General features: G+C 41.2%; 1 protein-coding gene across 7 annotated transcripts in view; it reads right to left on the reverse strand.

Annotated features, from left to right (window-relative positions):
• Positions 1 to 263: 263 nt before the first annotated feature.
• The window catches only part of GOLGA4 (golgin A4), a 267321-nt gene continuing 251682 nt past the window's right edge, over positions 264 to 15902 (reverse strand). For 6 of the 7 annotated variants that reach the window (XM_073630579.1, XM_073630577.1, XM_073630572.1 and 3 more), the window contains 2 exons: positions 15247 to 15303; positions 264 to 5195 (listed from right to left, as the gene is read on the reverse strand). In XM_073630579.1, the coding sequence (XP_073486680.1) occupies positions 15274 to 15303 (30 nt within the window). In that variant the 3' untranslated portion in view covers positions 264 to 5195; positions 15247 to 15273. The remainder of the gene's footprint in view (positions 5196 to 15246; positions 15304 to 15902) is intronic. The other variant, XM_073630578.1, reaches the window with a different exon arrangement.

Consider the following 15902-nt stretch of genomic DNA (forward strand, 5'->3'; position numbering starts at 1 on the left):
TAAAAAAAAAAAAAAAAACAGGCAGTGAGGAGGCGATGATGCATCCTCAACACCCGTTTTAACCTTGTCATGTTCAGCGGTGGTACTGCCCACCAAATGCAACAGGGGAGATACATTTTGCTGTGGGCACATTGCCGGGAAAATGTCATCCAGTTCCCAGGGCAAAGATGGCAAACTGTGACACCAGCCCCCCCCTCCCCCGGCAAGCTACAGTATATAACTTATTCTGTTCCAAATACATTAAAGAAAGGAACAAAAACAAATTGTATTTAGTAAATAAAATTTATTTTCCTCCATTTTTAGGATTAACATTGAGGCCATCACAAAACCGCATTATAATACATTCATTTATTGACTATTTACAATGTACAGTTGTATATTCAATCTGGAAAATATACGTACAAAAGCTAAGAGGAACCCAGTGAGTTACTCCGATTTTAGAATCTTCCATCATAGATGAAAGTTTGAAGAACTGGCCCATAGCAAAGAGAATCAAAGATAAGCACAGCAAGAAAATGATCTATAGAAAAATGAACCACAATTCCTTCCCTACTACAGTATTGCACAATTAATTCACACAGAATGAAAACCACAGGCTTAAAATGTAGCGAAACAAAGAAAACAAGTTTGAAAACATTTCTATGAACTCAAAACAATCTAAAATGTGGGCACGTTTTCAGGAAGTAGAAATTGATCTTCAGCAGGGTAAAAAATCAGAAATACTCCTGTTGACAAAATCAGTGATGCAGTGGTTGTACACAAGGTTAGTGTTATTTTACTTGAACCTGCTTTTAAACAGCTAGGAGTACTGTACAAAAAAGTAGCATAATTTTTTTTTTCTTTGTCAAAAAAAAAAACCAAAAAAACAAAAAACTGATGAGCACAATATGCCCATTGTAGCCATCAAGTAATTTAAAAGCACAGCTCCAGGCAAAAGTTTTATTCTTCTTCTATGGATAGAAGCAAATAGCTGTCAGGTTTTGTGCGATGGGAAATCTCTCTAATGGGGACACAAAACAAACCCACATTTTTAGTAGCATGAGGAATGTTCTATTGCCATCCATGCGGCAACAGAACTGGTCATAATATAGGCGAGAAATCTCCCCAGAGTGGTCACAGAAATAAATAGAATCTGGACAGAAAATGCAACTCTTCCTCTACCCAAAATGTAAAAAAAAAAAAAAAAAAAAATACCTATACAGTAAGCCAAAATCTAGAGGGCTTATGGGCATTTTGCATTGCATACACAAATTATTATATGTAATACACAAATTAGCCGATCTTATAAACCACACACACCATGCTTATTTTTTGCACATATACTATTAAAATAAACATGTTACAAACCTAGACTGTTCAAAATGAGTAAATTACTAAAATACACAAGCAAATGTTATTTTCTGTAAAAGGTGCAAGTCGAAATGATGAGCAGTTACAAAGATATAGGTAGCTGAAGTGCTGAGCAGCTAAACTACTGCTATAAAACTCAAACTCATATACAACCATACTGGTCAAATATGATTAGCAGCCAAATTGACTAATAAGGAAGGTTTAGGAACTGGAAGGGGTAGGGCAAAGCTCAAATTTTTCAAAGAAATTTGAGTTTTCAATATAACATCAGCTGGCCATATCGCTGGATCCACTGATTATTTTCATGTAAAGTAGTAATAAACCCAAAAAAGAAAATTGCTACATTAGTTTTTTTGTGGACTTGCTTCCGTTTTTTCACCTGGTGATACAGACACTTCCGGTCAGGTTGTTTCCACTTTGAATGGAGGATCAACAGAACCACTCTTGGACAGCAGCATTGTCCATCTGGACAGAGGGCAGTGTAATGTCGCGTACACACGGCTGGACTTCCCGGCAGAAAAAATCCAATGGGAGCTTTTGGTCGGACATTCCAACCGTGTGTATGCCCCATCTGACTTTTTCTGTTGGCATTTCCGATGGACTCAGATATAGAACATGTGCTAGATCTTTCCATCGGAAATGTTGACGGAGTTTAGAACATTGGCAAGTTGGGCCGTGTGCATGCGGCATTAGATGTACTAGCGGATTTCGATGGACATGACTAACATATTGAAGCTGAACTGTAACTGAGCAGTTACAGCAACAGTTCTATTTTTCCTTTTAGGATAAAGGTTTTACATGAATTATTAAAAAATGTTCATTGTAAGCACCCATCAGTGTTAAATGGTTGGTCTTCAAGCTGGTTCACACCAGTTGCAGTCCAGTGCATTTTTAATCTGCATCAAAAACGCATTCACTGTTTTTTCCATGTATTCCAATGGCCCTAGTTCACACCAGTGCAGTGTGTTCCAGGGCAGTCAACAAAAATAGAACATGCTGCATTTTTTCTGGATGGAACGTGGCAAAAGGCATCAAAATCACACCGGAACGCATTAAAAATGCACCAGAACGCACATGTCCTGAATTGAGATGAAGAAAAAAAAAAAGAGGAAAAAAACCCCGCACCAGAACGCATCAAAAACGCCCCAAAAATGTGCATGCTTTAACACATCCAGAACGCAGAAATTGTAGTGTGAACCAGTCCTAACCCTTTAATTGCCACTTTTGCTGGAGACATTGGTCTGTTAAAGGAATTTGAAAAGTAACAGACTTATTGGCTGGGTCACCAGATAAAAATCCAAACAATCCTGAAAAAAAAAAAAAGAAAGAAACTAATGCAACCACCACATCTAAGCTGCAATATACCGTATATACTCGAGTATAAGTCGACCCGAATATAAGCCGGGTCACCTAATTTTACCACAAAAAACTGGGAAAACGTATTGACTCGAGTATAAGTATGGGTGAGAAATGCGCAGCTGCTGTAAGTGGAAAAGAGGGTCAACAATGCCCATTTGCAGCCATAGGTCCCCTGAACTTCGGTAGTTAAGGGTTCCTAGATGCCCCCTAGCTGCAGCCAAAATTTGGGGTCTCTGGACCCAAAGGGTCCCGTAATGACATTGCTGCAGATGGACACAGTTGACCGAATTTGGAGCCCCGTATCTCGGGGCCACTTCGTGCTAGGAATCCCAAATTTGGTGTACAAAGCTGGTGGAATTAGCATATATATCCAAAGCTGGAGTTCCTAGCACCAAGTGGCCCCCAGATACAGGGCCCCAAAAAATTGCTTCAGAATATGTCAAGCACTTTTCTGCAGCAGAGAATGACATTTTCCGAACCAAATTTGGGGCCCCATATCTTGGGGCCACTTAGTGCTAGGAACACCAGCTTTGGATATGTTGTGGTACTAGTTCCACTGGGTTTGCACACTAAATTTGGGGTTCCTAGCACTAAGTGGCCCCGAGCTACGGGGCCCCAAATTCGGTTTGGAAAATGACATTTTTTGCAGCAGAAAAGTGCTTGACTCGAGTATAAGCCGAGGGGGGCACTTTCAGCACAAAAAATGTGCTAAAAAAACTTGGCTTATACTCGAGTATATACGGTAATACATTTTTATTTTTGAGTTCACCACCACTTTAAGAGAAACACTGATTATGAATTTTTATGTTGTACACTCAGTTTGAATTGCCCAAGTCTGTCACAGGTTTGCTTTAAGATGACTGGCAGTCAGCATGACCCATACTGTGTCAACCTCCAACATTGCATAGTTATGAATGACACAGAGGCTTCCACATTTGCCATGTGCTATGTGTGTTCATGTCGTACCACCAAATGCATAAAAATGCATGAAATGTCAGTTTGTAATATTTTGATAACGTTACAAAAAAAAGTAAGCATTGCAATGCATTGTAGTCAGATCATCGCCTTGCTCCCTTTACAGCGCATACAGAGGCCACGGTATAACATGGCCTGCTGGTGTGAATAAGCCCTTAAACAGAAATTTTTTTGTTCCCACACATGGGTTTGCCATTTTCCCGATATTGCACAAGGTTTCGATTTTGGGATCAATTTAGATTAAAATAGGTTCTTCCGTGAATAAGTTTACCAGTGTTCTCAGTTTCAGCGCTAGACCTCTAGCAAAAAAACCAATACATTTTGATTTCAGGTGGAGGGTGATAGGGAGTAGCTGGTTTAATATAAATTGAGCTGATCTTTGCAGGCTTGATGCAATGATAGAAGTGCAGAAGCATTCTGAAAATTCAAAATTTGGTGTAGGCTCCCCTGATTCAACACTAAAATAGTAGATAAACAGTATAACGATAATTCTCAAGGATAATTTCTATTTTATACACAGTACCTGCACTTCACATAGATCAATTTTTGCTAAACTGTTAATGTCTAAAAGTACATCAGATAGCAGGAACTTTGAGGTACCTGCACATACATTTTAATGTAATAAACTCTCTTGCACACCTTGAAGATTTCCAAAGACAGGAAAATACAGTAGTATTGTCATTTGCAGCCTCAATTGCAATACCCCACAGTCCAAAACACGCTTTAGCAAACAAGAAGAGTAGGAGTAGAAAAGTAGAGTGCTATGAAATGTGAGAATATGGGGTGCGCTCCAGCTCTTGGTAGGGGTTGCAAGATAAAAATCGGAACTCAAACAGTAAAGGTTGCCATGTTGTAGGAAGCATTTAGAAATGTTATTTGTGTGTGTTAAGCAGTACTCTAAAAATGAACCTTCTTTTCCCCATAATTCCACCTGAAAAATAACAGTGCAGGGAGACCACAGGCAATATTGACGACTAGTTATTTGCTCTCCGCCTGCCTTTTTTGGGCATAACTTCCAGAGTTCAGTTCCTCTTTAGGACCTGTCACATTGAAGCACGTGTCTGGGTGTAGGGTCTCTAAATCAAGAAGAGGTTGACATGAATAAAAAGGTATATGCAACCAGTTAAAGGTGTCTTTAAGTGAGCATATGTTAGACATTAATAGGTTAGCAATGGTAGCATTTTTCATGCAAGTGCTTACTTATTTGTTATGCAAGTCACGTTTAAATAAACCATTTCTCATACATAATAAATAATTTTGTCCATTTTCAAACAGTTATTGTACAGAACACTCCTTTTATAAGAAGAAAGATGATTAAAAAAAATAGTGACAAAATGGTCACTATGTAGCATCAGCTCAACTCAAGGCAGTTAATGGTAAGAGTTTTTGATTGCTAAAACCTATTAGATTTGACTTTCATTTCATTCCATCAGTTGTAAGAATTTAATGCTGACAAATCTAGAGGAAGCAGGGTCTTCAAAGCAGCATTAGGAGGAAGGTCTCAGCCAAGACTGCAAGAAAAAAAAAGAAAAGTTAGATTTGTTAGCAAAATAAATTTATCAACCAAGCTTTTATTCATCATTTCCCCACCACAGTCTTGCTTTAAACAAAGTAATAGACAGAAAAACATGGTTTACACTTGGGTTAAGGTCTTATTATGGTGTTTTTGTCTCAAACCATTCCACTGTATAAATTTCCCAGACCTTACTCTACTTTATCCACAGAACAGTCTTTTAGTAGTGCAGTAAAGGTAGCATTTAGCAAATAAACACTGAAGATGGACAGTATTTTTTTTCGTGGTATGGTTTCATTTAAGGTAAATCCTATCACAAACGATGTGTATTTGACATGGAAGAATCAAATACAAATTATTCTAATTTGAAAAAGTGGCTTGCAGTCCCTTAGTTGTTGGGGAGACACCTGTTTGAGGATTGTAAAAATACAAAATCCTTTACCGTTGTATGAGAAATACAATTTCCAAACATTCTTTATGTGACACATTAAGTCAAACCCACACCTATATCAACTGGAACACCAGACTAACTGACCAGAATTTCTGCATTCGGCTACCTCTTTGTCAAGCTTTTTATTCAAGAGGTGCACATTCTGTAGTTTTTTCATCCCCCCCGACCTTGGTTTCTTCCACTATTGATTCCACAGAAACATGGCAATGTAAAATGCAGTGATAGGTACATAAGACTTTATAATCATGACTTCTCATTGTGTAGACAATTATAAATGCATACCTTTAAATCCTTTAGTTTATACGGCTATTGTTTAATTGATTTAATTAATTTTGGGTTTTTTGGTTGTGAGCAAAAAAAAAAAAAAAAATGCACAAGACTGAAAAACAATGTCTTTTATTAATTTGCATAGATCTTTGTCATGGTTTGTACCAAATCATCATTTTAGGTTCAATATATACAAAACAAATTATAAAAGAAGTATAGTTTTTATCTACAGTAACTATTTTAAAATGAACACTGGACAAAATAGAACAAAAATATTTTTTGAAAACCTTTTATTTTTGCCTTTTTTTGTCCCTAGATTGTATAGAAATAATTTTTGCAATACAATATTGCCAAAAAAAAACCTTTGCTTGTCCCCAAAAAAATGTATGTATTACTTAATTAACCTAAATTAAAACAAAGTTATCATTGAATAAACAGGCCGATAACGGGCGGAATAGTAAAAATTGCTCTAGTCCACAAGGGGTATAAAAAGTACAAGAACTGACAAGGTCAAAAAGTGAGGACTGTGATGAGACAAGTAATTACTGATATGTGAATTCATCAGCAGATTGGAAAAACTCCAAAGAAAGAAAGACAACTGTGTCTCTGTAAATGATCTTTTCAGATTTTTCACACCAAGGGACCTATTTATAAATATATTCACATAAAGGTCACATAAATTCCAGCATTCCCATATTTTGCAATTAGGAAAATATTTAGAACCTGGGGAAAGTTGTGTCAATCTTGTGTGAAAAAAATGTTACAAATACTATAGATCCCTTAGACCCCCTTTCACACTGAGCCACCCTGGGCATCAACGGTAAAGTGACGCTATTTTTAGCGCCGCTTTACTGTCGCTTTAGCAGCGCTATTCGGCCGCTAGCGGGGCGGTTTTAACGGGGTTAGGAGCGGTGTATTCATCGCTCCTACACCACTGCAAAGAAGCTGCTGGCAGGACTTTTTCTGACGCCCTGCCAGCGCAGCGCCCCAGTGTGAAAGCACTTTCACACTGGGTTTGCAGCTGAGGCTTTTTTCAGGCGCTATTTTTAGCGCTGTAGTACCTGAAAAACTCCTCAGTGTGAAAGGAGTCTTAGTGTAATTTACTTCCTACAAAACTGTTATCTTGCATTCATTTTTTTTACTGTTACATCCACACAAAGAGTTGTCGGCTTCAGAACTAATTTGGGTATATTTTTTTTAGGTATGACTGATGATCGGCTTTGATTGCCTGCTTTGTTTAAAAAATGGAGGTCTTCCCTAAATTTTCACCTAAAAGCCATATTCCCCAAATATTTCTCTCCATTTTATATTGGTGTAATCACTCAACCATCACTTTCAGGGATTATCTGTTTGGTCTTAATACTGAAAATCATAAAATGAAAGCATATTTTGGCTACTAAAATAAAAAAGTAAATATGATGGCCTACATAAAACTTATCTTTACAAAACATTCAGTCTGAGGAAGAAACTAAAACTGGATTAGGAACAATTATACGAATTATATTTTTTATATATCAAAATAATCAAAAATAAAAACAAAAATAATGTCCTTTTTAAAATATGGTCATCCAGATCGATATATTTCTCTTTTGGATCATTGCATATATAAAAAATATATATTTCATATAACAGAAGAGCTGGTAATAGTTAAAGGGTTACTAAAGGTTCTCTCTTTTTTTTTTTTTTAATTACAAACATATCATACTTACCTCCACTGTGCAGTTGGTTAAGTACAGAGTGGCCCCGACCCTCCTCTTCTGGGCTCCCTCAGCAGCGCTGATAGCTCTTCCTCTTCTCGAGTGCCCTGCCGGAGAAGCGCTCTCCTTCAGGACACCCTGCAGGCCCGCTCAGAGTCTTGCTTCTGTGTCTATTGATGTGTTATTTTAACATGTTTCTCATAAAATACATTTTATAGATCTAGATGTGTAAATAGGTAGAATGCCTAAAAAACGTCCCACCCAAACAAGGAATTGCAAACTTAAGAATATAGGGAGGTTAGCATTCATTACCGGGGTTGCTACTTGGTTATTGTTTCTGTTTTTAGGCTCCACATTCACTAGCACACTACTGAAAATCACATTAATCTTGTCATTCCTATCTCCCCGAGTGGGTCAAGTGGTTTATGATTTGGAGATGTGCAGCTTTTGCACCTATAAAATTTTGCATCTGTACCTTTTGCTCAGCCAGATAAAGATTTCATTTTTTGCAGGTTAAGATGCATTCATAAAATTTTAACCCAAAGATTCAGCTTTAAGATGATTGCTGAACAGCCACCTAAAGCAGATACTAAATAAAAACACCACCAGGAAAAGAAAAAAGACTGCTATCCAATCTAAAATGGCAACTAGTACGTAAAAAAAACATGTCAAAACAGAAATAGGGCAGCTGCCATTTCTGATTTGTTTTTGAATGTGCAGGCTCCACAAATGTGACCCATATAGAGATGCCCACCCCACTGATACTTTCTGCTTTGTTCCTCAGTCATAAGTCCAAACACTGTCTGTTAGCTCTAACATATCTGACGTGGAGCTTAAAGGGTTAATCATTTCCCACTCTTCTTCAACTGAGTGTTTTGTTATTGCTCCGGTCCAAGCACTGCATCCTGGGAAAGGGGAAGCCTCATGCTCTCCTATACCTGTAAGGAGAAGATAATTTCTGATGGAGCAAAGGAGTGGTGTGGGAACGCAGCTTCAGCATGTTGGAGGGGGGTTTTAAGAGAATCTGTCACTATGCCCTGAATGGGCAAGGTGTCAGTCTCTTAAATTGGTATTAAACCTAAAAATATATTGTAGCTTACCAGTTCTTAGATGTGGTGGCTGCATTAGTTTTTTTAGGCTTTAATCCCTTTATTTCACCAGGTGACCCTGCCAGTAAAACACTTCCCGTCTTAAGCTAGCCGTACATGGATTGAAATTCGTCTGGCTCAGCAGGGACCAGCTGAATTTCGATCCATTTAAAAGCAGGCTTGTAGTACCCAAGTCGATCAATTGATTAACTTTGGTACAACCAGCCTGTGAAGTTTTTCACATGCGATTACTGCCGGCGGCTATAGTCTCAAGTTTCTCACCATAAACAAGCATATCCAGTGATGGCAAACTGGCCTTAATACTTTCATGTTCCTTCACTGCCAGTGTAATCCAATTTGATTTAACTTTTTAGTTTTATCACACAGATTACCATAACAATGTGGTATCACAATACCTGTCTTAAATCTAAATACTCCAACTTTTATCTTTACAGGAACTACCTCTTTTCTTTGTAAAAGACACAGAAAAAAAACAAAAGGTGTACTTTGTGTACTGGATGTATGACATTGCATACACAATGCAATGGTTGTCAGGCTGCTATGGAACAAAAAAAATTGGATTTTTATAACAACTTACCTGTAAAATCCTTTTCTTTTGAGGTACATCACGGGACACAGAACCTCAGTAATTACTGATGGGTTATATAGGGTATCACTAGGTGATTGGACACTGGCACACCCTAGACAGGAAGTTCAACCCCCTATATAATCCCTCCCATTACTGGGAATACCTCAGTTTTCTAGCAAAGCAATATAAGTGTATTAGAAGAGGGGTGGGACCTCTGTGTCCCGTGATGTACCTCAAAAGAAAAGGATTTTACAGGTAAGCGGTTATAAAAATCCTATTTTCTTTCTCATACATCATGGGACACAGAGCCTCAGTAATTACTGATGGGATGTCCCAAAGCAATGCTATCTGAGGGGAGGGGAACCACAACAAAGTAGGGTGTAATCAGACCGGAGGACCTCGTACCGCTGGCTGCAGCACACTACGCCCAAAGGCGATATCCTCATGCCTTCTTAAATCCACCTGATAAAATCTGGTGAATGTATGGATTGAAGACCAGGTTGCGGCCTTACAGATTTGAGCCATAGAGGCTTGGTGATGCACTGCCCACAAAGCACTAACAGCCCTTGAGGAGTGCGCCTTGATTTGAAAAAGCGGCATTTTCTGTTTTAAACCATAAGCTTGAACAATCACTTGCCAAATCCATTTGGAAATGCTAGATTTCGACGCTGCCTGTCCTCTATTAGGACCTTCTGGCAATACAAACAAAACATCCGTTTTGCGAATTTGAGCAGTTGCTTCCAGATAGGCTTTGACTGCTCTCACTACATCCAAAGAATGTAGTGACCTTTCTTCCATAGAACAGGGATCTGGAAAAAAGGAAGGCAGAACAATATCTTGGTTTAGATGAAAATCTGAAACCACCTTCGGAAGAAAGCTAGGATGAGGGCGCAATACCACTCTATCCTTGTGCATGATTACATAAGGCTCTTTACAGGAAAGAGCTGCTAATTCTGATACTCTTCTAGCAGAAGAAATAGCTACCAGAAAAATTAACTTCTTTGTCAACAGGACCAAGGGAATTTGACGTATTGGTTCAAAAGGCTGTTTCTGTAAAACTTGCAGAACCAAATTCAAGTCCCAGGGGTTTAGGGGCGCCTTAACCCGAGGATTAAGACGCGTTACCCCCTGCATAAAGCTTCGGACCAAAGAATGCAAAGCAAGTGGCCGTTGAAATAATACTGACAAGGCCGAGACCTGGCCCTTGATGGTACTCAAGACCAGCTTTATTTCTAATCCCATTTGAAGAAAGTCAAGAATTCTACCTATGACATATTTTCTGGGATGCCAGCCCCTGAATTCACACCAGGAGACATAAGTTTTCCAGACTCTATGGTAAATCATTCTGGAAGCTGGCTTCTTTGCATTGATCAAGGTAGAGATCACAGGACCTGAAAGCTCACGACTCTTCAGAACGTGGGTTTCAATAGCCAAACCGTCAAATTTAGCATCTGTAAGGCAGGATGGAACACTGGACCTTGGGATAACATGTCTGGACGTGACGGTAGGGTCCACGGGGAACTCACTGTCATTTTTACTATTTCTGCATACCGAGCTCTTCTGGGCCAAGCTGGGGCCACCAGAAGTACTGACTTCTTTTCCTGCCTGATCCTGCGAAGAAGTCATGGCAGTAGCAGAATAGGAGGGAATGCATAAATCAGTGAGAACCAATGCCACGGGGTCACCAACGCATCTGTCCCGCATGCAAGAGGATCCTTTGTTCTTGCCACAAACTTGTCGATCTTGTTGCTGAATCTGGATGCAAACAGATCTACATCCGGAACCCCCCATCTTTGGCATATGGCCAAGAAGACGTCGGGGTGAAAAGACCATTCCCCTGGGACTAACCACTGGCGACTCAAGTAGTCCGCCTGCCAGTTCTCTATCCCCGGAATGAAAATTGCCGATATGCATGGCACATGCTTTTCTGCCCAGATTAAAATCTGGTTCACTTGTCCCTGAGCTGCACAACTCCTGGTGCCCCCTTGGTGATTGATATAAGCCACTGCTGTGGCACTGTCGGACTGGATCCTGGCAAGGCAACCCTGTAGCCTGAGTGTCCAGGCATTTAGGGCTAGATACGCCACACAGATCTCCAGAACGTTGATGGGTAAGGTCCTCTCGGTTTTGGACCATCTCCCTTGGACAGTTGACTGTTCCAAAACTGCTCCCCAACCCGAAAGACTGGCATCCATTGTTACCACTGTCCAGGTAACTGGTAAAAAGGAATTTTTCTTTTTGCTGATTTTCGGGTATTAACCACCAACTGAGGCTCTGACGCACTGTAGGAGACAGACGCATTGGAAAATCTAACACCTGCACTTTCTTGTTCCAGGCAGACAGGATACTGTGTTGCAGCAGTCTCGAATGAAACTGAGCATAGGGAAATGCTTCGAATGAAGCCACCATCTTTCCCAGCAGCCTCATACAAAGGCAAATAGAGGGACCCTTCTTTGCCCTGACTACCTGAATCATTTCCGTTATGGCACTGATCTTTCCTGGGGTAAAAATACCTTCTTCTGGCTTGTATCTATGACCAGGCCCAAATACTCTAGTCTTCTTACTGGTTTTAAAGAAGGCTTCTCTAAGTTGAGAATCCAACCTAGGTATTCCAGGTAGCTGACTGTGGTGACCAAGTTCTGGTCCAGGCGGGCTACTGACTGGTCTATCGAGAGCAGGTAGTATATTTATGCTATTACTGTTATACCTTGGGCCCTTAATCTGGCCAGAGGAGGAGCCAAGATCTTTGTAAACACCCGAGGTGCAGTAGATAGCCCGAAAAGCAGAGCTATAAACTGAAAGTGGCGTTTTTCTACTTCAAAACGCAAGTACTTTTGATGAGCAGGGAAAATAGGTACATGCAAGTACGCATCCTTGATGTCTATTGACACCAGAAGTTCTCCTCCTTGTAGGATGGAGACTACAGATCGGATTGATTCCATGCGAAAGGACCGAATCTTTAGGAATCGGTTTAGATTCTTTAGATCTAGAATGGGTCTGACATCTCCATTTGGTTTTGGAACTGTGAAAAGGTTTGAATAAAACCCCAATCCCTGCTCTTCCGTGGGAACAACCACAATAACTTTTTGCGACAATAGTCGCTCCAATGCTAGAAAGAGAGACTTCTTTTTCTCTGGGTCTCTGGGAACATTTGATCTGAGGAAATGAGGAGAGGGGAATTCTCGGAACTCTAGTTTGTAACCTAGAGTTAATGTCCTGGAAATCCTCCTGCCAGAGCCTTGAGAACTGTAGCAGTCTTCCCTCCCACCCGAGCGAGCGGGGGCGCTCCTTCATAAAGAAGCTTTAGCGTCTTGTCTAGTAGGCTTCCTCCCCAGGAATTCTTTCGTCCCTGGGGTCGACTCTGAGATTTATTTCTTGAGGCTGATGGAGGAGGCCTTCGCGACTGCCTGGAGGCTGATGATCCTGGCACTGGGGACAGAGCCCGTTTAAAAGAGGGACTATTACTCCTTTTCTTAACTGGTAAGAGTGTGCTTTTCCCACTAGAGATCTTTTGGATATAATTGTCCAAATCCTCTCCGAACAGCCTTGCACCATGAAAGGAAAATCCAGCCAGAAGCTTCTTACATGGTGATTCGGGTGACCAATTTTTCAACCATGAGATTCTACGCATATGCACCAACCCAAGCGTAAGGCGAGAGGTTTGGATGATAGAATCTCTGATTGCTTCAACAGCAAAACACAAAGCCACTGGTAGGTTGGCAAAACCACAGGCTTGCTGTTCAGGTAAAACTTTGAGGACCTGTTTAACATGGTCTCTCAAGTATTGACAGACTATGATTGCTGCCACTGCAGGTTGAGCCACTGAACTTGCCAAGGAGAAAACATTTTAACAGGAATTCCAATTTTTTATCAGTTGGATCCCTAAGCATCTGAGCGTTGTCGACAGGGCAAGTCAGACTTTTATTTACGGAGGAAATGGCGGCGTCAATTGCCGGTATACCCCACATATTTGTAAATTTTTCCTCCATAGATAAAGTGTTGCAATCTTTTTAGGCGGAAAAAAATGTTTATCTGGGAGATCCCACTCAGAATAAATAAGCTTTTCCAGTAAACTATGAACAGGAAAGGCATGTGTAGTTTGAGGAGGCTTCAGTGAACCCAAACAAGAGGAGGGTTCTTTAACTGACTCAGATACGGGTAACTTGAATGTGGAGCGGACCAATCCAGCAAGAATTTGCACTAACACCTCCTTCTCATCCTGGGAAGCTGAAGAGGGCCCTTCTCCACTTGATTCCTCAGAAGAGGAATCCGTCTCATCCCGGTCCTCTGAGAGGGATTCCTCTCCTTTTTCTCCAGAGTTCCCCTGTTTGAGGGTCCTGGGTGGCAGAGGGGGACCTAGTGCGTTTTCTTCCACAGAGTGAAGATGTGATTAAGGCCACTAGTCCTCTAATCCATTAATGGTTGAGGAAAAACCTCCTGCGTAATGTATACAGGGGTTGAAGTGCCAGAAGCAGTTGCAGCCCCTGACCCCGACGGCTCGCCCTGGCTAGCTTCCCCAGGTCCTTCAGGGGGGTAGGTGCTGCAGAGGGGGGGTCCTCAGAGGCTGAGGGAGATCCCTTAGAACCCCTATTTTTCAGGGTATTTGTACTTCTTCTACCCATAGTGCCAAGCAACAAAGGTAGAGGTACCACAAAAATGCACTGACTGCTGAGTGATGTAGTTCAGCAACTGCCGCTGCTACCAATGCCCAGTCTGGTGCCTAAGTAAATGCTGCCTGGAAAATGCCTGTGTCCCATACTCACGTGCACCTGTCAGCTCTGTGTCCCTCCATAAGCTGCGTGCACCTGAGAGTGCACTTTATAGCTTGTGTAACCAGCGATGTGGGCGTCTAATCATGCCGGACGTCGCGTTAACACTCCGTCCCCCCTCCCGCCCCCCTCATTTTTTCAAAAATGTGTGCTTTCCCGTGCGAGCCGAGGTTCCGATCCTTGGGACAAGCATGGATGGGTGGCTGGGGCGGAGGAGAGAGAAGGGCCGGTGGATGGAAACCTGCCGAAAATGGCGGTGGCGGCGCGGTATACTACCGCTCCTTGCTAAGGCTCGCCCCGCCTCCCCCTAAGCCATGGGGGGAGAATTCCTGAAGGAAAGAAGCCCCCTTACCCACATCCCATCTGGAGCATGGCTGGAGGAGCGTACAGCGTGGACACTGAGACAGACGGAACAGGCATGAAAGGTATGTGCTCTTGACAGCCCCCGGTGGTGACTATAGGCATAGCATACATTTACTTATAGGAGAAAACCTACTAGAATTAAAAAATTCTTGAGGAGTCTCCCTTACCTTATCCAGCTTCAGGGTTCTGTATAACAGACCCAATCTTCACCTCTCATGGTGGGCTCCGTTTGAAAAACCTTCAGAGACTGGGGCCCCCTTGAATAGGGGGATCTGCAGTTCTGTGCCCGTAAAGCACCCTGCCAGGGATGTGGCTGAAAAAAAACAAAATACTGGATCCCGGGGTCCAGCTCTCTAAAAAGAGAAGCGTTACAGGTAAAACCTTGTTTCTTCGGACACAAGGTCCGGGTACCATCCAATTCGGCCTGGAAAAGACACTTTGAATGGATCCGGTTGCATGGCTTGCCCCAGTATAGGATATTCCTTTGGAGCTCAGCATAGCACATCTTTACTTGTGACCAACACCTAAGACACTGGCGAAAAAAATGAGGTATTCCCAGTAATGGGAGGGATTATATAGGGGGTTGAACTTCCTGTCTAGGGTGTGCCAGTGTCCAATCACCTAGTGATACCCTATATAATCCATCAGTAATTACTGAGGTTCTGTGTCCCATGATGTACGAGAAAGAAAGTCAAGCAGACACAAAAAAGTGTCTTAATCAAGGAACTTTGCTGGTTTTCAAAGGCACATAGAAAGCCAAGCAATGTACAAAGAAGGCCCAACGTAATGAGGAAGAACTTGAACAAAATACAATTGTTGACTCACCCGCATGCTAACTAAGCTTGGAATGACTCAGAAGATACCAACGCGAGGTGGTGTAAACTACAAAGCCAGGGAGAAAAAAAACTTAGTGTGGTTAACAGAGGCAAAGAAAGTTAGTATTCTTGCTGGATTACACATGTCTATAGAGATTAGTATAAACAGTTTATTAAATAGTCATTAGTAATGTAAGCATAAAAAACTAGAAATAGTGATTTAGTGCCATGTTTTCTTGGTATGATGGTACACAGACTTAAGACACTATACCTAAGTAAACGTATTTGGCAATTTTATAAAAATACCTAATTGAGGTCTGTGAAGGTTTGTATTTATCCAGGTAATGACATAGTTAGTATCAGTTAGTCACATTCAAATACTGTGAGAGACAGAGGTTTGTACATCCTAAAGACCAAGCACCCAAACACAAGTAATGTAACTTGATCTACTCAGTCTGAGCAATGCAAAATCATGTAGACAAAACAACCTCTCAACAAAAAGGTGGCCCAACATAGGAGGGTGAACCCTACAGAGCAGAAAAGTTTGGACAATTGGTTCACAAGGGGCGTGATGGAGGCCATCTATCTCAAACTAGAACAACCATCCCTTAAAAACGGGGTAAAGGCATTCACCTTCATCATAATAATTATTAAACAAGTCAGACT

The sequence above is a fragment of the Aquarana catesbeiana genome, linkage group LG05 (genome assembly GCF_042186555.1).
Source record: "Aquarana catesbeiana isolate 2022-GZ linkage group LG05, ASM4218655v1, whole genome shotgun sequence".
Taxonomy (NCBI): Eukaryota; Metazoa; Chordata; class Amphibia; order Anura; family Ranidae; genus Aquarana; species Aquarana catesbeiana.